This window comes from Tachyglossus aculeatus, chromosome 14 (genome assembly GCF_015852505.1).
Source record: "Tachyglossus aculeatus isolate mTacAcu1 chromosome 14, mTacAcu1.pri, whole genome shotgun sequence".
NCBI lineage: Eukaryota > Metazoa > Chordata > Mammalia > Monotremata > Tachyglossidae > Tachyglossus > Tachyglossus aculeatus.
In genome coordinates, this window is record NC_052079.1 from 58,192,592 (window position 1) to 58,213,410 (window position 20,819).

The 20,819-nt window shown below is 47.4% G+C and overlaps 1 protein-coding gene across 1 annotated transcript in view; it reads left to right on the forward strand.

Annotated features, from left to right (window-relative positions):
- The first annotated feature begins 158 nt into the window (after positions 1-158).
- SMC1B (structural maintenance of chromosomes 1B) overlaps positions 159-20,819 on the forward strand; it is a 50,372-nt gene continuing 29,711 nt past the window's right edge. Inside the window, exons 1-10 of the mRNA XM_038756355.1 lie at positions 159-267; positions 3,489-3,677; positions 7,531-7,643; positions 7,751-7,954; positions 9,242-9,480; positions 9,656-9,914; positions 13,161-13,301; positions 14,821-14,903; positions 17,762-17,969; positions 20,230-20,415. Of these exons, the coding sequence (XP_038612283.1) occupies positions 159-267; positions 3,489-3,677; positions 7,531-7,643; positions 7,751-7,954; positions 9,242-9,480; positions 9,656-9,914; positions 13,161-13,301; positions 14,821-14,903; positions 17,762-17,969; positions 20,230-20,415 (1,731 nt within the window). The remainder of the gene's footprint in view (positions 268-3,488; positions 3,678-7,530; positions 7,644-7,750; positions 7,955-9,241; positions 9,481-9,655; positions 9,915-13,160; positions 13,302-14,820; positions 14,904-17,761; positions 17,970-20,229; positions 20,416-20,819) is intronic.

A 20,819-nucleotide genomic window follows, 5' to 3' on the forward strand; every position in this document is an offset into this window, starting at 1 on the left:
GGCACGCGCTCTTGGTCCTGCGGCCTTCGAGGCTTGCGTCGACGGGAGGGCGGGCCTGGGGCCTGACGGGACGAGGGAGGCCCGACGGGCGGTCGTGGGGGCAGGCGGGCAGGCGGGCTGTCGGGCTGTCGGCGCGGTGGGCCCGGGCCGCCGCCGCCATGGGTTTCCTCCACCTGCTGCTGGTGGAGAACTTCAAGTCGTGGCGGGGCCGCCAGGCCTTCGGCCCCTTCAGGAAATTCACCTGCGTGATCGGCCCCAACGGCTCGGGTAACGGGAGCCCCCTCGGCCCGGCCCGGCCCGGCCCGGCCCGGCCCGGCCCTGCCCTAACCCCGGCCGGCCGGCCGCCCGGCCGCCCGAGGCCCCCGGCCCCCGCATGGTTGACAGCCCGAGCCCCTGCTCACACAACGGGGGCCCCGCGGGCACGGTACACCGTGGGCGCTGCCGCCAACGCCCTTGGTTTCCCGCCCCGCCCCACCACTTCACATAGTCCCCCACCTTCCCTCTCTCGCCCCCTTCGTCCCCCTTTCTCCCTTACCCATTCTTTCACTCCACCCCCTTTACACTCCCTGCCTCTGCTCACCCCTTCCTCACACTGTCCCCTTCTGGCCTCCCCCTCCTCGTACTGTCCCCTTCTGGCCTCCCCCTCCTCACACTTTCCCCTTCTGGCCTCCCCCTCCTCACACTTTCCCCTTCTGGTCTCCCCCTCCTCACACTGTCCCCTTCTCCCCTCCCTTTCCTCACTGTGCTCTTCTGGCCTCGCCCTCCTTGCACTTTCCCCTTCTGGGCTCCCCCTCCTCAATCTGTCCCCTTCTCCCCTCCCCCTTGTCACATTTTCCCCTCCTGAATTCCCTCTCCTCACACTTTCCCCTTCTAACCTCCCCTTCCTTACACTTTCCCCTTCTGTCCTCCCCCTCCTCATACTTTCCCCTTCTAACCTCCCCCTCCTCACACTTTCCCCTTCTGGCCTCGCCTTTCTCACATTTTCCCCTTCTGGATTCCCCCTCCTCACACTTTCCCCTTCTGGCCTCGCCCTCCTCGCACTTTCCCCATCTGGCCTCCCCCTCCTCACACTTTCCCCTCTGGCCTCCCCCTCCTCACATTGTCCCCTTTTCCCATCCCCCTCCTCACACTTCCCCTTCTGGCCTCCCCCTCCTCACACTGTCCCCTTCTGGCCTCACCCTCCTTGCACTTTCCCCTTCTGGCCTCCCCCTCCTCACATTGTCCCCTTTTCCCATCCCCCTCCAAACACTTCCCCTTCTGGCCTCCCCCTCCTCACACTGTCCCCTTCTGGCCTCGCCCTCCTTGCACTTTCTCCTTCTGGCCTCCCCCTTCTCACTCTGTCCCCTTCTCCCCTCCCCTTCCTCACACTTTCCCCTTCTGGCCTCCCCCTCCTCACACTGTTCCCTTCTCCCCTCCCCTTCCTCACTGTCCCCTTCTGGCCTCCCCCTCATCACACTTTCCCCTTCTGGCCTCCCCCTCCTCACACTTTCCCCTTCTGGCCTCCCCCTCCTCACCCTGTCCCCTTCTCCCTTCCCCTTCCTCACTGTCCCCTTCTGTCCTCGCCCTCCTTACACTTTCCCTTTCTGGCCACCCCTGCTCACACTGTCCCCTTGTCCCCTCCCCCTGCTCACACTTTCCCTTCTGGCCTCCCCTTCCTCACACTTTCCCCTTCTCCCCTCCCTCTCATACTTCCCCTTGTCCCCTCCCCTGTCCTCTTTGCCCTTCTTCCTCCTCTGTGCCCCTCCACCTCCTCACACTTTCCCCTCCCCTCCCTCATCCTCACACTTTCCCCTCCTTACTCTTTCCTTTCTGCCCCTCCCCTCCCTTGCCCTCACACTTCACCCTCCTCACACTCACTTCTCTGCCCCCCCATTCATTCATTCATTCATTCAATTGTATTTATTGAGCACTTACTATGTGCAGGGCACTGCCAAGCGCTTGGGAATTACAAGTTGGCAACATATAGAGACGGTTCCTACCCAACAACGGGCTCACAGTCTAGAAGGGGAAGACAGACAACAAACAAAACATGTAGACAGGTATCAAAGTCATCAGAACAAATAGAATTAAAGCTACATGCTCATCATTAACAAACTAGAATAGTAAATATGTACAAGTAAAATAGAGTAATAAATCTGTACAAATATATACAAGTGCTGTGGGGAGAGGAAGGAGGTAGGGCAGGGGGATGGGGAGGAGGAGAGGAAGAAGGGGGCTCAGTCTGGGAAGGCCTCTTGGAGGAGCTGGGCTCTCAGTAGGGCTTTGAAGGGAGGAAGAGAGCTAACTTGGCAGATGTGTGGAGGGAGGGCATTCCGGGCCAGGGAAAGGACGTGGGCTGGGGGTCGACAGTGGGACAGGCGAGAACGAGGCCTAACGGTGAGGAGATTAGCAGCGGCAGAGGAGCGGAGGGTGCAGGGTGGGCTGGAGAAGGAGAGAAGGGAGGTGAGGTAGGAGGGGGCGAGGGGATAGACAGCCTTGAAGCCGAGAGTGAGGAATTTTTGCTTGATTCATAGGTTGACAGGCAGCCACTGGAGATTTTTGAGGAGGGGAATAACATGCCCAAAGCATTTCTGCACAAAGATGAAACCCCCACTTGCCTAAGCCGTCCCCCGCCCTCACACTTCCCCCTCCTTACACTCTCCTCTCTGTCCCCCCCTCCCCTGTCCTCACCCTTCCCTCATCATTCATTCATTCATTCATTCAATCGTATTCATTAAGTGCTTACTGAGTGCAGAGTACTGTACTAAGCACTTGGGAGAGTACACTACAACAATAAAGAGTGACAATCACAGCCCACAGGGAGCTCACAGTCTACACCCCTCCTTACACCCCTCTCTGCTCATTCCCCTCCCCTTCTTCTGGGACTAGATCCAGCTTTTCAAGCCTCCCTATCCAGTAACTTTTCCAATAGACTATGTCCCCTCCCTCAGCTCCTAAGAGGTGAATCCCCAAACTGGAAATTAGGGACTCAGTGAAGCTGAAGGTAGTGGGTGATGGGAGCCCAATGTGGGATATGGACTGTATCTAATCTGATTATCTTTGATCTACCCCGGCCCTTAGTGCAGTGCATGACACATAGTAAGCACTTTACAAATGCCATGAAGTAAAAATATTGAGCTCTTGAGAGAATGGATACAGCACGGGCCCGGAAGCCAGAGGATCTGGATTCTAATCCTGGCCCCACCACTTGCGTGCTGTATTTTCTGTACCTCAGTTTCCTTAACTGCAAAATGAGGATTTGATACCTGTTCTCCCTTCTACTTAGACTGTGACTTAGAGTGACGCAGAAGAGAGTGGGAGAAGAAATGAGGTCCTAGTCGGTGAAGGCCTCTTAGAGGAGATGTGTATTCATTAAGGCTTTGAAGCTGGGAAGAGTCCTTGCATTGTCATTTCAACAACAGACACTGCAGGACCCAAGACCTCTAGAATGTTTTGAACCAATAAATACTTTTCCCTTTTTCTACCCCTCTCTTCCTCCCCCCACCCAGGAAAGTCAAATGTAATGGATGCACTTAGCTTTGTGATGGGAGAAAGAACAGCTAATTTAAGAGTCAAACGTATCCAGGAGCTTATTCACGGAGCACATATTGGGAAGCCTGTCTCTTCTACTGCAAGTGTGAAAGTTGTGTATATTGAAGAAAATGGAGAAGAGAAAACCTTTTCCAGAATTATCCGTGGTAAACTTTCTTCATATTCTATGGCTCAAACATTTAAAAGCAGTATTTAAATGATATACTCCTGACTGGAAGCTCGTTGTGGGTGGGAATGTGTCTACCAACTTGGGAATGTATCTCCCAAGTGTTTAGTGCTCTGCACACAGTGAGGGCTCAATAAATACTACTGACTGATTGACGTACTCCAGACTTAAGAGTTCTAATGGAAATGTCAAGTTCAATCAGGTAGTTTTTACTCAGGAGTGCATTCGAAGGTGTGAGGAAAATGGGCCCCCCAGCTAGCCATGCTCATTCCAAGTGCTTAGTACAGTGCTGTGCACACAGTAAGCGCTCAATAAATACGACTGAATGAATACCAGGTTCTCTCACCTGACCTGGGCTGAGAAAACCCAAAATGGTGGATTGGTGGTCTATCGACTCTTTGCAGTGTATCCACCTCCCCGCAGCATTATTTTTCACCTCCATGCTCCCAGTGAAAAGTTGGCACCTAGGATTGCATCATAGTGTTAGAATCACAAAATGGTCTTGAGGCAAAGCCAGAAAATCGTGATTTATTTTGTGAGCCCAGAAATTTCTCTCTTGAAAATGGAACGTTCTGGTGGGAAGCATAAGGAAGAAAGAAAGAGGAGAAGAGTAACTGAATCTTTCTGTTAGTACTTAGAAATGTAGTGAGATTCTAAGGGAGATAAATCACTTAGCAGTGTGGTCTAGTGGGTGGAGCCCGGGTCTGAGAGTCACAAGGACCTGGGTTCTAATCCTGGCTCCTCCACTTGTCTGCGGAGGGAGCTTGGGCAAGTCATTTAACTTCTCTGTGCTTCAGTTACCTCATCTGTAAAATGGAAATTAAAACTGTGAGCCCCATGTGGGACGGACTGTGCCCAACCTGATTAGCATGCAGCTACCCCAGCGCTTAGTACAGTGCCTGGCACATAATAAGGGGTTTAACAAATACTGAGTGCCTAGTTCAGTGCTTTGCACACAGTAAGTGCTCGATAAATATGAGTAAAAATCCATTAAAAAAATAGATTACCTAGGAATATGACCCAAGTCTGGAGAGTGGTATGGTATGTATAGTACGTTTTCAGCATGCCGGGAACGTACACCGTCATTCTGGCCTTTCCTAGAAATACCCTCGATGCTCAGAAAACAGTTTGCTCTGCATCCTGCCTCCCTGTTTCTGGGGATTCTTTCTCTTGGGAAGCAAGGAGGCAGGACTACATTTACTATTTTTTCCCTCCTACACTGAAATTAGAGAACTGTGAGATTCAGAGGAGCAAACAACTATATCAGTGGAATGGGGAATAATTTCTGGGCAGTGTCCATACTAAGAATTATTGGCCCCATGCTGGCCTTTTCCACCTCTCCACAATAAGGGGTAAAGCCCCCTGGGGCAGTGACCTGGGCTTCCACTTCTATTATGTGCTCTCAAGCACCTAGTACAGGGCTCTGTATGCAGACAGTAGAGATTCAATAAATAGTGCTGGGGCTATTTAAGTTTCAATCCTGTCATCTTTGAATACAAAGGCCAATGAAAAAAAAATTGGCGAAGCAGGGTGGCCTAATGGAAAGAGCACTGGAATGTATTAGGGCCTGGGTTCTAAACCCGACTCTGTCACGCCTGCTGTGGAACTTTAGGCAAGTCACTTCACTATGCTTCAGTTCCATCATCTGTAAAATGGGGATTAAGACTGTGAATCCCTTGTGGTAGGGGGACTGTGTCCAACCTGAATATCATGTACCAACCCCAGCACTTAGTACGGTGCCTGGCACATAGTAGGTGTTTAATAAATGCCATTAAAAATGCAAAGGAGTATTATGATATAGCATCATAGAGCTGAAAGCAGTGCAAGCTCTCAGTACAGTGCTCTGCACACAGTGCACACTCCGTAAATGGTTGGAAGAGACCAAGAAGAAGCGATCTAGTCTAGCCATCTGTCTCCAGATAGGGCAGCAGCGCCCAGAATTCCCCAAAGCTTTTTTCGTTGATGGGTAACAGTTCCCGAGGCTCAATAAACCTAGCTCATCTAAGTCCCTGTGGGCGGGCAGGCGAGACAACTCTAGTTACTCCATGAAGCCTCACCAATTGTAATAGAAAAGCTGGGTAGTGGGGTTTATCGTCTTCTAGCACACACAGTCAAAACCAACTCCTGATTCTCCAAGGTGAGATCTTCCAGTTGGTGTATTATCCGAGCCCCTGACGTCTAATTGCTCCCCGCATCGATCGATCAATCCAGCGATGCCTCGAATGCCTGCTGTGGGCTGATGACTCAGCCTCTGCCCTCGAGGAGCAGCTTACAGTAAAATGGGGAATCAGAGCACAAGCAAACATAGACTGTACATTACATAAATAAAGACTGAGGATGGGTGTAGATAGTTACTTATCTGGATGAAATAGCTTGAGGTGGAGGGAATTATCATCAGGGAGGGCTAACTGGAGATGGTGGGCTTTTTTCAAAACGAGACTTTTAGGATGGGGGAGAGCTATGGAATGGCAGATTATAAGTGGGGAGGGGGGGGGTTCAGGCAGGGAGGATGGTCAGAACAAGGAGCTGGAGTTGGGGACAGTCTTGAGCAAAGTCCAGTGAGAAGTTGAGTGGGTCAAGGGACACAAGCCGGGATGGACCGGGCAATGAGAGCCGTAATGGAATATAGGCTGGTGGCCAGCCTCGAACCCAGTTAATCAGTCGTATCGATTGAGCACTTACCGTGATAAGGAGTTCTGGCGCTGTCCTAAGCGTCACTGTACTAAGTGCTTAATACAGTGCTCTCCACACAGTAGGTACTCAGTATATGCGACTGATTGATAGACAGGGAGAGCACAGTACAACAGAGTTGGTATTCATTCATTCAATCGTATTTATTGAGCGCTTACTTTGTGCAGAGCACTGTACTAAGCACTTTGGAAGTACAAGTTGGCAACATATCGAGACGGTCCCTATCCAACAGAAGGCTCACAGTCTAGAAGGGGGAGACAGAGAACAAAACAAAACATATTAACAAAATTAAATAAATAGAATAAATATGTACAAATAAAATAATTCAATATATAGAGTAATAAATACATACAAACATATATACAGGTGCTGTGGGGAGGGGAAGGAGGAAAGGCGGGAGGGGGGAGGAAGGAGGGGCCTCAGTCTGGGAAGGCCTCCTGGAGGAGGCTTAGTTGAGGAAAGCCTCTTGGAGATGTGATTTTAATAAGGCTTTGTAGGTGGAGAGAGTGATCAACTGTCTGATATGAAGAGGGAGGCTGTTCCAGGCCAGAGGCAGGATGGGGGCGGGGGACTGGTGATGAGATGGATGAAATCAAGGTACAGTGATCAGCTTGGCATTCGAGGAGCAAAATATGCAGATTGGGTTGTAATAGGAAATCAGAGAGAAGGAAGAAGGAGGCAAGGTGATTGAGTGCTTTAAAGACTATGGTAAGGAGCTTCTGTTTGATGTCGAGATTAACGTGGTAGACACGTTCCCTGCCCACAATGGGCTTACAGTCTCATCAGGAATTTCTGCTTGATGCGGAGGTAAATGGGTGGCAGCGAGGAGCTGATTGAGAGCTTTAAAGCCAATGGTAAAGAATGTCTGTTTGGTCTTAGCATACTCAATGATGTACCGAACGAGGCAGTGTACGTTATTACTTTTCTAACCTGCATGTTTTAGCAAAGATTAATTCCAGAAAAATCTGAGATTGTACCTGTATATCAGTTACTCACTTCTGTATTTGGCCACTTTACCATTATGACAGAACTGCTTTAGTAAACAAAACTGGTTTCGAAAAACCCTCCCATAGTAAAATTTGACTGACCAACTGCATCACTGTCCAGCATTCAGACTAACCGGCACTCAATTTTTATTGCAGGGGACTCTTCAGAGTTTTGTTTCAACGATAACTATGTCAGTCGTTCCGCTTACACCGCAGAACTGGAAAAAATTGGCATAATAAACGGAGCCAAGAACTGTCTGGTTTTTCAGGCAAGTGGATGAGGGAATCAATTTGATGGCGTAGACCCCAAAATTTATACATTATCGTCGTGCTGGGGGCTGGGGGAGGGGTCTAATATGTTTTTCCCTCTTTTCAGGGAACAGTGGAATCGATTGCAATGAAAAAACCAAAGGAAAGAACTCAGCTTTTTGAACAAATTAGCAATTCGTGGGAGCTTAGTGAAGATTATGAGGCAAAGAAAAAAAAAGTACAAAAGGCAGAAGAAGATGCACAGTTTAATTTCAACAAGAAAAAAAGTATGGCTGCAGAGCGCAAAATTGCCAAACTGGAGAAGGACGAGGTGAGTCCACATAATTGGCTTCTGACCTTGAAGATTTTTAAGCCCCGGTTCGAGTTCAGAGCATCGGGGAAGTTCTACTGACTACATTTAAAAATTGAATGGAGAATGTTTTCCTTAAGTAGATCTGCAGTGCACCCTCTGTGTAGTCCAGCCCACAGATTGTGCGAATTTGGACGGGCTCGCCCCCACCCCCCCACCAAACAAAATTCTTAACCTCCCTTGTGGCAGTTCTCTGTTTTTCTCCACAGCTCTTTCCCCTCCACAGTTCCAGGGTAAAAGAGCCTGGGGAGGGGAGGGCTTCGTGCTCCATCGCAGCAGGGAACCGTGATGGCGGCAACCAAGCCTTAGAGGAGGAGGAAGCAGAGGAGAAGGAGGCTCTGAGCCACTTGTGAGCCACACTGACAGAGAAGGGCCAGGAAAGGGAGGCACATGAGCCATTCATCCTGACCCCTTCTTTGCACAAATGGAGCCCTGGGCTCTAGTGTCCAGCCACGCCTGGGCCCAGCTGGGCCAGAAGTGACCCTCAGGGAAGAAGTCTTCCTGGGCTTCACTTCGGGGTGGGAGGGTGGGTTGCCGTGCAGCAGTGGGGTTTCAGGTGGAAGGGGGCTCCTTGGGGAGGCTGGGAGCTGGAGGGGACAACTTACAGAGGTGCAAAATGACGCACCTGCACAGCGGTTCCTCAGCTGACATCAAGAACTTGCTCTTCCTTTAAATACTGTGGTAAATCATTATCATCATTATTATTATAATCGTCATTGTACTTGTTAAACACTGACTCTGTTTAAAGCACTGTTCTAAGTGCTGGCGGGGGGGGGGATACAAGTTAATCAGATCAGATACAATCCCTGTCCCACATGGGGCTAACAATTGAAGAAGTGGGGAGAACCGGCACTGAATCCCCATTTTGCAGATGAGGAAACCAAGGCACAGAGAAACAAAGTGACATGCCCAAGGTCACACAGCAGGTGAGTGGCAGAGCAGGGATTAGAACCTAGGTCCTGTGATTCCCAGGCCTGGGCTCTTTCCACTAGGCAACACTTCTCCTCGAGAAGAGCTCAATTAAGTAGCCATTAAGAACCCATCATTAAATGTGGGAGAGTACAAAATGTCTACGCCAAAACAATGCCATTGCTTTTCCCCAAAAGGATCCTGCTTCTTCCGATGGGATTGTACAGTTTGGTGGGATTCTGAGCCAAGCGCTGTTGGTAATTATGGGGGCTTTGGAAGGAATGCCTTTCTCAGCGGCCAAAGATCCCTTGTACTGAAAAACAGTTGTGCTGTTTGTAGGCCGAGCGATACCAGCGCCTCTTTGAAGAGCTACAGGCAAAAAAGGTACAGCTGCAGCTTTTTCAGCTTTATCACAATGAGAAAAAAATCGAACTTCTAAGCATGCAACTAAATGAAAAGAATGTGGCCCTGAACAACATCAAAGTCAGCCTCGCCACTGATGAAGACGTAGTGAAAGCCAAGAAAAAGGAAGCAGGGAAGCGAACCAGAGAGGTGCAGCAAATGGAAAAAGAGTACCAGTGAGTTTTTTTTCAACCCGGCTTTGTCGGTAGGAGTACGGCGCATTGATAGGAGAATCTAGAGTGTAGCCTAATGAATGCTTAAGCACAGGACTGACATTTAACTTTCAGGTCTGTTTTGAGATTTCGTCTTCGTGAAACAAAACAAGCAAATAAGCATGCTTTCCTTTTTTAGGACTTTAGAGGACTTGATGAGTCAAGGGAAAATCAAATACATTAAAGCCAAGGAACAAACGTCTCATGCCCTCAAGAAATTAGAGGTGGAATCGAAGTGGCTTCAGGAGGCCGAAGAGCACCGTGCTAAGCAGGAAGCTGAGGAAAGAGCCCTGAAAATGGAGCTGGATGATTTAGAGAGAGCTTGGAGGAGGTTTGAAAGGCAGATTGAAGAAGAATTGCTAAGCAGAGGAAGAGATGTTGAACTGGAGGCAAATCAGGTGACCAAAAAAAAAAATCTTAGACCTGTCAGAAGAATGATTCCTCTTCATTTTTCATTGTTCCAGCGCACATCTCCCTCCCCCACTCCCTCTCTCCCTGCTTTCTTCTCCTCCAAGAGGCCTGCCCTGACTAATCCCTCCTTTCCTCTTCTCCCACTCCCTTCAGAGTTGCCCTGATACTTTATTCATCCCCCCTCCCGGCCCTACGGCATTGATTTCCATAGCTGAAATTTATATATTTATAGTAATGTCTGTCTCCCCCTCTAAACTGTAAGCTCGTTGTGGGCAGGGAATGTATCTGTTAATTGTTCTGTTGAACTCTCCCAAGTGCTTAATACAGTGCTCTGTGCACAGTAAGCTCTCAATACAAACGATTGACTGACTGGTTGACTGACTTAAGACATTGCCAAAGTCGAAAGCAGGTTACCTAACTGTGAATGGGAATGCCTTAGCAGGGAGCTAGGAAACCACCACTGTGAGCAAACTGCAACCACAGGAGTGGCCGCAGGTGGAGAGCAGATGTGCGGCATGGACCGTGGGGGATGACTGGGCCCCTGATTCCCGGAGCCTTGCCTCCCCACCGCCTAATCCCGCAGACAGGGATCCCCAGCCCCAGCACAAGCAGGGGTCGGACCCAAAGCCCAGGACTGGGAGCCCCTCCTTCAACCATAGGGGGATGGCAGTTGGAGGTCCCAGAGCAATCCGGCAGTGGCCCAGGGGCCACCACAACCAGGGCCGTGCTCCTGGCTCAGGTTTCCTTGTCGATGGAGGAGGTCGAGCTGTCTTGCTCCTCAGCCGTCACGTACCTTGGCACTTGGGGCCGTGTGTCATGCAGGGGCCACCGCTTCCAAGTTGGGCATGTTGGCAGCTCCAGGCGGAACCACCAACTCTGACAAGGCGTGGGTTGGGGGTCGGGTCCCCAGAGTCCACCGGCCCCGATCCTCTCGGCCCAGCCTGGAGACTTTAGTCCTTATTTCCAGGGGGGTGGACAGCCTCTCACCGCTTCAACCCTTCTGCACCAGTTCTTCACCTCTATACTCACAACCTCGTCCATCCACAGGTCGACTGACATAGCTTACTCCTTATGCCTTAACTCGTGGACATGGTCACTTCTCCCTTCTATCTTCATCAGTGGTATTTATTGAGCGCTTACTGGTGCACTTGGAAATCAGGTCACTGTTTTTCTCCTACTTATCAATCAATCAATCAATTGTATTTATTGATCACCTACTATGTACAGAGCTCTGTACTAAGCACTTGGGAGAGTGCAGTGCAACAGAATTAGCAGGCACGTTCCCTGCCCCTAATGAGCTTTCGGTCGAGAGGTGAAGACAGGCATTAATATGAATAGATGAGTAATTTATAATATAAAATTTAAAGATGTATAGCTGAGTGCCACAGGGTTGGGGGCAGGGCAAATATCAAATGTCCAGAAGTCATGGATCAGTGTCCGTTAGACGATTGTTAGATTGTAAGCTCTTTGAGGGTAGGATTCATCATCATCATCATCATCATCAATCGTATTTCTTGAGCGCTTACTATGTGCAGAGCACTGTACTAAGCGCTTGGGAAGTACAAATTGGCAACATATAGAGACAGTCCCTACCCAACAGTGGGCTCACAGTCTAAAAGGGGGAGACAGAGAACAAAACCAAACATACTAACAAAATAAAATAAATAGAATAGATATGTACAAATAAAATAAATAAATAAATAGAGTAATAAATATGTACAAACATATATACATATATACAGGTGCTATGGGGAAGGGAAGGAGGTAAGATGGGGGGATGGAGAGGGGGACGAGGGGGAGAGGAAGGAAGGGGCTCAGTCTGGGAAGGCCTCCTGGAGGAGGTGAGCTCTCAGCAGGGCCTTGAAGGGAGGAAGAGAGCTAGCTTGGCGGATGGGCAGAGGGATTGGGGGCATTCCAGGCCCGGGGGAGGACGTGGGCGGGGGGTCGATGGCGGGACAGGCGAGAGGGAGGTACGGTGAGGAGATTAGCGGCGGAGGAGCAGAGGGTGCGGGCTGGGCTGGAGAAGGACAGAAGGGAGGTGAGGTAGGAGGGGGCAAGGTGATAGAGAGCCTTGAAGCCCAGGGTGAGGAGTTTCTGCCTGATGCGCAGATTGATTGGTAGCCACTGGAGATTCATGTCTACTAATGGCCTCCTCCTTTCTGTGTCATATATGTATTTGGATCTGTGACTTTGAGCATTTCATTCATTCATTCAATCGTATTTATTGAGTGCTTACTGTGAGCATAGCACTGTACTAAACGCTTGGGAAGTACAGGTTGGCAACATGTAGAGACGGTCCCTACCCACCAGTGGGCTCACAGTCTAGAGGGGGCTCACAGTCTAGAGCATTTGATAGTCACTCCACCCTCAACCCCACAGCACTTATGTACATGTATTTAAATTATATATTATAAATTATTTATGTTAATGTCCGTCTCCCCGCCTAGGCTGTAGGCTCATTGTGGGGAGGGAATGTGTCTGCTAACTTTGTTATATCGTACATAATATTGTACTCTGCACATAGTAAATGCTCAGTAAATATGATCGATTGAGCGATACTAATGATTGTACTCTTCCAAGGCTTCAGGATAGTGACCTTCTACACTCAGTAGGTGTGCAGTAAATACTTTCGATTGATGTGTCCCTTAATTAACTATTCTTTTATTATTTACCATGTTTTATTTCAATGGTGAGATAATGTGTATCAATTCAGTTTCCTTCCCGAAGGCCTGTACTCACATTAATCTCTTTCTCCCCACTCTAGACTGTTAGCTCCATGTGAGCAGGGAGCATGTCTAACAAGTCTGCTATATTATCCTCTCCCAAGCCCATAGAACAGTGTTCTTCACACAGTACGCACTCAATAATTACCATCGATCGATTGGTTGATTGATGAATATTTGTAGATAAGGATTATATCAAATTCTCCCCAACATCATCTCCTTCTGAGCCACACACTAAGATATTTTCCATGGTCTGGCTCACCCTCTTCTCAAGAATCTTGGCAGAAACCAAGAATTTTGTTTGAAAAGAAGTCCTTGAGTTATCTAAAGTGGCTTGTGCATTAGAAGACATAAATCTTGAAATATTCACTTTATGCCTGCTTTATTTCAGTGGGTGAAGATTGCCAAAAATGTTTACTCTGATAAGATTAACGAACTGTTGACCAGGGATGTTACACCCCGAGAATTTCCTTTCATGCCACACTGAGTGAATTTGTAATGTTTATCCAGCTGGAGAAGTATAAGGAGCTGAAGGAAAGAGTGAGAAAGAAAGTGGCTTTGGTGGCCCAGCAGCTGGAAAAATTAGAGTGGGAACAAAAAGCAGATGAAGAGAAAATGGCATTTGATCAGAAGAGACAAGAAGAAGTGGAGGTATCTGAACGAATGATCTAGAATTCCTTGTATTGACAAATGGCTTTTTGTGTTGCCCTAAAAACCCTCTCCCCTGTTTCATGTATTCCATACAATTCACAGAATTCTTTTGCAACATCAAATTTGGAAAGTAATTTTCTCAACAGAAAATGTAAATTCTAGTGCCCAGATTGAATTATAGAAAGCAAACTTCCTAAAGGAGAAAGTAGCCAGGTTTGTTATCAGAAATGAAAAGGCGGCCACCAGCTCACCCTCTCCCGGGACCGTGGGTGGGCAAACTGGCGACTGCCTGTTGAACCCTGGCCCTGGGGTGGGCTCTGGCACCTCGTCCCCATCGCCGCCCGGGGACTGCCAGGCTGTTGGCCAGCCCTGGTGAGGGTGCTGGCCTCATTCAGTGTGGCACACCGGGTCCGGTTAAAGCCAGGATATTATTAGTCCAAACACTCAGTTTAGTGGGATTCATTTTAAGGCCCAATCAGGGCTTGGGTGAGAGGGAGTCTATTGGGAATTTGGTTCAGGAAAGAGCCATGATGGATCCTATTCAGGCCGCCACCGGCTGGTCCTCTGCACTGAGAACGTCCTGAGCCCGGATGAGGTCTGGGGTCGGTCCTCTGGGACCAGGCTGCCTCCCGGTCTGGTCAGCCCGCAGGCTCTAGCCTCATCTTGCAGTGGCCTGTCAGGGAAGGTTTCCTTCCTCTAAGTGGTTCGGGGAGAAGGAGAGAAGGGACACGGTTTGGAAGGAAGCCGGAAGGCAGTTTCCAGAGCGTGGGTCAGCAGAGCGGTGGTCCGCCGCTCTCAGCACTTTGTCCTCTGGCTAACAGGGTGGGAGTTGTAAGGATCCTGGGAAATAAGGCACGATCGGGCAGGGCCATTTCCATCTGGCCTATTGACTAGACCAGATAGTTTGGAAAGAGGAGGCATGCTTTCAGTTGAAACGGAGAATGCAACGAGAGCAAAGTAGTCAGTCAAGTTGAAGGGGAAAAACATAGTTGTTTTTTTGGTCCAGCGTTGATTATTCTTCCTGATGAAGTTTCTGAAAGACACGGTTATAAATACTGTACATTCACAATAAAATTTGAGAATTCATTTTTCCATGTAATTGAGCTTTCTCAGGCCTGGTTCTGCCTGCTCGTGAATGCACCTCACAAAAAACCTCGGGCTGCAAACATTTCTTAAAACAATAAGGGGGATGACCTCAAGAATATTGCTAAGATGTTGGACCTGTAGCCAGAAGTCTATATTGGAAGGTTATTTTTAAGCTTCCTGGAGAATTTTCCTTTTAAAATTTTAGTTTGAAGTCTTAAAATAATATTTGGTTGGGGAAAGACATCCTAGGTACAGTACAGCTAACTTTTATCTGTCTTCTAAAATATTTCAAATAGAATACAGGAATCTTTAGGAAAGCGTTCAATATCTAAATCTCAAACACTGTGAAAAATCTTAAGTCCTATGTTATTGATAAACTCATTTTAGTGTTCCAACAATTGATTAAAAACTCTGTTCAACTTGACATTTTTAGGGGACTCTAAAGCAAGTTAAGGAACAGATAGAAGATGTTAAAAAGCGCATGGAAAAATTGGAGGACTACGCAAAGACATGCATGTAGGTATAAAGAAGAAAAAGCCCTCCTTCCAGTCTTGTTTGGCAAGAATCGATGAGTTGAACGTGCTAATATTGCAGGAAACATTCTGCTGGCCGACTGGAGAGCCGAGGCCAGGCTGAATATGAGACCGTTCTGGATAATTTGAGTTCTTCCTATTTGTAACCAAACGGCGCATGATGCTAAAATGAAGCCGAACCAACTTCAAAGACCGCAAAGTTTGTGGACAATATGTGGTCATTCTCTTTGGAGGTCAAGTGCTGTACTTTTGACGTAGGTTCCACTTGATGATGTCATCGAGTTCTGCCAGGAAAGACCTCCCATCAGTCAATCAATTGTATTTATTGAGCTTTTACTGTGTGCACAGCACCGTACTAAGCACTTGGGAAAGAACAATATAATAATATATACTCTCTCAAGTGCTTAGCACAGTGCTCTGCAGAAGTAAATGCTCAATAAATCATGACCAAAGTAGAACAGAATTATTAGACACTTAATAATAATAATAATAATAATGGCATTTATTAAGCGCTTACTATGTGCAAAGCACTGTTCTAAATGCTGGACCATAACACCCTCTTTCTTCTCCTTTGGCCCGGGAGAACCGTTGTCCCTGTGAGCGTCAGCTCTAGTGCTCTCCTGTGCTCTCTGCATGGGTGTGTGTTTGTGCCCATGAAGCCGGACATCTCATATAATGATAATTATTATTATTATAATGATAATAGTAATAATGGTATTTGCTAAATGCTTACTATGTGCCAAGCACCGTTTTAAGCACTGGAGTAGATACAAGTTAAACAGGTCCCTGTCCCACATGGGGCTCACACTCTTAGCCCCCTTTTACAGATGAGGTAACTGAGGCCCGGAGAATTGAAGTGACTTGCCCAAGGCCACACAGTAGACATTTGGCAGAGCCAGGATTAGAACCCAGGTCCTTCTGCTTCCCTAGCCCGTGCTGTATCCACTAAGCCACACTACTTCTCATCCTAGAGCGAGGAGCTTGGAGGCCCACTTGCCCTGGAAGGTCTGCTCAGTTTGAATTGTGACCCCAAGGCACGGAGACCATGTCGAATTCCCTCCTGCCCCCTTTCTTTTTTAAATGGCATTTGTTAAACACTTACTATGTGCCAGGTATTATACTAAGTTCTGGGGTAGGTACAAGCTCATCAGATTGGACATAGTCCAAGGCCCACGTGGGACTCACAGTAGACTGTGAGCCCACTGTTGGGTAGGGACTGTCTCTATGTGTTGCCAATTTGTACTTCCCAAGCACTTAGTACAGTGCTCTGCACATAGTAAGCGCTCAATAAATACGATTGATTGATTGATTGATATTAATCTCCATTTTACTAATGTGGTAACTGAGGCACAGGGAAGTGAAGTGACTTGCCCAAGGTCACACAGCAGACAACCCAGGCCCGTGTTCTGTCCAGTAGGCTATGCTGCTTCTCTGTGTATTCTATGTATTCTCTCCCACCATTTAGTACAGTGCTCTGATAAATACTAATAAATACTACTACTAATAATAATGATGAGCCCCTTCCTTCCTCTCCCCCTCGTCCCCCTCTCCATCCCCCCCATCTTACCTCCTTCCCTTCCCCACAGCACCTGTATATATGTATATATGTTTGTACATATTTATTACTCTATTTATTTATTTTACTTGTACATATCTATTCTATTTATTTTATTTTGTTAGTATGTTTGGTTTTGTTCTCTGTCTCCCCCTTTTAGACTGTGAGCCCACTGTTGGGTAGGGACTGTCTCTATATGTTGCCAATTTGTACTTCCCAAGTGCTTAGTACAGTGCTCTGCACATAGTAAGCGCTCAATAAATACGATTGATGATGATGATGATGGCATTTATTAAGCGCTTACTATGTGCAAAGCACTGTTCTAAGCTCTGGGGAGGTTACATGATCATGTTGTCCCACGGGGGGCTCACAGTTTTAATCCCCATTTTACAGATTAAGGTAACTGAGGCACAGAAAAGTTAAGTGACTTGCTCAAAGTCACACAGCTGACAATTGGTGGAGCTGGGATTTGAACCCCTGACCTCTGACTCCAAAGCCTGTGCTTACTAGAGATTTTCCTGGTTCAGCAGGTATAGTGCAGAAATCAGTGAAAATGACATTTCTATTATTTGGTCTAAATGTTTTCCACAATGTGCTTGGTTAGTAGCTTTGGATGGTTTGTGCGTGAAAGTTGTTTTCATCACGTGTTGGTTTGGGCAGAGACTGAGAAGCAGGTTCTAATCCTAGCTACCTCCTTGCCGTGTGACCTTGGGCAAGTCACTTCACTCCTCTGTGCCTCATCTGTAAAATGGGTATTCAATACTTAGTCTCCCCTTCCTACTTAGACCGGAACTGCATCCAGCCTGATTAAAGTATCTACCCCAGGGCTTAGACCAGTGCTTGACACAGAGTAAGTGCTTAAGAAATACCATAATCATCAAAACTTCGACTTGCTCATACGGAAGAGGTCAAAATCTTTTCTGCAAGTGATAAAAATGTATCTCATGGCTTAATTTTTCTCACCACACGTATCACTCCTTTGTGCCATAGTGGTCTCTATTGCCTTCAGAACCCAGCGGAAAATGAAATGACTGTGTTAGAGCCTGGTGCACTGTAAGAAATATCTAGCATTTTCAGACCATACAGTGTCTGCTTTGTGTTTTTGATTGGCGATAACACTTCAATAGTCCATCCTTTCCTACCCTAATTTCCCTAAATGTTGATATTTTTTCCCCAAATTTTATTCTGTCTCCAAAACCCTGAGATTTTCATCTTTTTCCAGCTACTGACATGTGCCTAGCTTGAACCTGCACATAGCATTTTTCCAACATTGTTTTGCTCCATAGCGCTTCTTTGAAAGAGAAAAAAGAAAAAGAAGAAGCCCTAATGAGTGAAATTGAGAATTCGAAACTGCGAATGGCTGAAGTGAATGAGGAGCTGAACCTTGCTGTAGGGGAACTGCAGAATGCCCGAATCGATCACCACGAAGGAAAGCGCCAGCAAAGGAGAGCTGAGATTTTGGAGGGCCTCAAGAGACTTTATCCGGAAGCTGTGGTAATTATCTTTTTTGTGTGTGTGGTGTTTTCTAAGTGTTTACTCTGTACCAGGCACTGTACTAAGTGCTGGAGTAGATAAAATAAATTGGGTTGGACACAGTCGCTCCAAGTCTGAATCCCCATTTGATTCCCAATTTGATTCCCAATCCCCAAATGAGAGAACTGAGGCCTGGAGAATTCATTCATTCATTCAGTTGTATTTATTGAGCATTTACTGTTTGCAGAGCACTGTACTAAGCGCTTGGGAGAGTACAATATAACAATAAATAGACAGATTCCCTGCTCATAGCTTCCAGTCTAGAGGGGGAGACAAACATTAATATAAATCAATAAATTACATCATCATCATCAATCGCATTTATTGAGTGCTTACTGTGTGCAGAGCACTGTATTAAGTGCTTGGGAAGTACAAGTGGGCAACATATAGAGACAGTCCCTACCCAACAGTGGGCTCACAGTCTAAAAGCCATCATTATTATTACAGATATGTACATAAGTGCTGTAAGGCTTGGAGAAGTGAAGTGACTTGTCCAAGGTCACGCAGCAGACAAGTGGTGGATCTGGTATTAGAACTCAGGCCCTTCTGATTCCCAGTCCCGCGCTTTATCCACTAGGACACAGTGCTTCTCTTTTAAATGGAAATATAATTCTATTAAATTTAAATAGAACCAAAATCTCCTTTGCCATTCTAATGTGACTAGAAAGGTCTAGGTCAGGGGAATAGGGTCTAGCTGGGTTGTTTGCTGAACATGTGGCCAGGGTCTGGAAATCAGACATTCAGTTACATTTCAGTACTTCCCAAGCGCTTAGTACAGTGCTCTGCACACAGTAAGCGCTCAATAAATACGGTTGATTGATTGATTTCAGGAAAGAGCTAAAGTGACTGGAGATGTTTTTGAAAGAAAGGTAAAAATAATTAGGAGAGGTGAAAAAGTGGGTGTGCTTTCCCATTGCTTTGTCTCGTTAAGCATCTTTGCAGACCGTAGAGAGAGAGCTGAGGGTTAATCCTGAGTCTCACATGGAGCTGAGGGAGGCAGACAGCTCCACCCAAGGGGACGATGTTTAAATTAAGATGGCACAGAAATTGCCTCCCTGCCCTCCCTCGGGGATTCATTCATTTATTCATGCAATCATATTTCTTGAGCGCTTACTGTGTGCAGAGCACTGTACTAAGTGCTTGGGAAGTACAAGTTGGCAACATATAGAGCCCACTGTTGTGTAGGGACTGTCTCTATATGTTGCCAATTTGTACTTCCCAAGCGCTTAGTACAGTGCTCTGCACATAGTAAGCGCTCAATAAATACGATTGATGCTGATGATATAGCGACGGTACCTACCCAACAGCGGGCTCACAGTCTAGAAGGGGGAGACAGACAACAAAACAAAACATATTAACAGAATAAAATAAATAGAATAGCAAATACGTACAAGCGAAATAGAGTAATAAATCTGTACAAACATATTTGCAGGTGCCGTGGGGAGGGGAAGGAGGTAGGGCAGGGGAGATGAGGAGGGGAAGAGGAAAAAGGGGGCTCAGTCAGGGATGCACGGGTGGTGAACCTGAGGCATGTTTCAGCTCTATCCACTGTTTGTCCCCCATCTGACTCTATCTGTGATACATTCCGATCACATTTCCAAAGAGCAGGGAGGCTAATTTCCTGCTGCAGTGGGTCATTGCCGTCTAGTGGGTCGTTGCCGTGCCCGGTTCTCTGCCGACCCATTGCTCAGGCCCGTGTCCAGCCAGGAGTGAAAGAAGGGGTCAGTGGATAGTGGATAACCAATGCCCACCCGCAAACCTGGGCAGTTTAAAAGAATAATAATGTGGTGTTTATTATGTGCTTACTCTGTGCCAAGAACTGTACTAAGCTCTGGGTTGGATACAAGCAAATCGGGATGGACACAGTCTCTATTCATTCATTCATTCATTCAATCGTATTTATTGAGCACTTACTGTGTGCAGAGCACTGTACTAAGCCCCACCTGGGGCTCCTAGTCTCAATGCCCATTTTACAGATGAGGGAACTGAGGCCCAGAGAAGTGAAGTGACTTGCCCAAGGTCACACAGCAGACAGCGGCAGAGCCGGGATTAGAACCCATGACCTTCTGATTCCCAGGCGCATTCTCTATCCACTACACCATGCTTCTTCTCAGGGAAAGTGCTCCTGGTTCACCAGCGGCTTGGTTAAAATTGAGAGCATTAACTTGTAAACTCATTCTCACTGCGTGGGTGTTTCTGTCTTCTTGGGGCACCTCCATAGTTTGGAAGACTGCTGGAACTGTGCCACCCCATTCACAAGAAATATCAGCTGGCCGTTACGAAGGTCTTCGGCAGATTCATCAACGCTATCATCGTAACCTCGGAAAAGATAGCCAGGGAGTGCATTCGGTTCCTGAAGGAGGAAAGAGCTGAGCCGGAGACGTTCCTTGCCCTGGACTACCTCGATGTAAGAATCCCGTCGTTCACAATATCGACGAGGGCGCGGGGATGTTGGATCGCAGCAGTTAGATAACTTGGGCTGAGGAGGGGCTGGGGGACAACAGCAGCCACTCCGAGGTATCGGGGCTTTTTCCTAGATCCTTCTGGGAGCCTGCCCCATCACTGCCGCTTTCACTGTAGTCTTCATCATCATCATCATCATCATCAATCGTATTTATTGAGCGCTTACTGTGTGCAGAGCACTGTACTAAGCGCTTGGGAAGTACAAATTGGCAACATATAGAGACAGTCCCTACTAATAGTAATAATTGTGGGATGTGTTAAGGGTTCACTGTGTGACAGGCACTGTACTAAGTGCTGGAGTAGATTACAAGATCATCGGGTTGGACACAGTCCCTGTCCCTCGTGGGG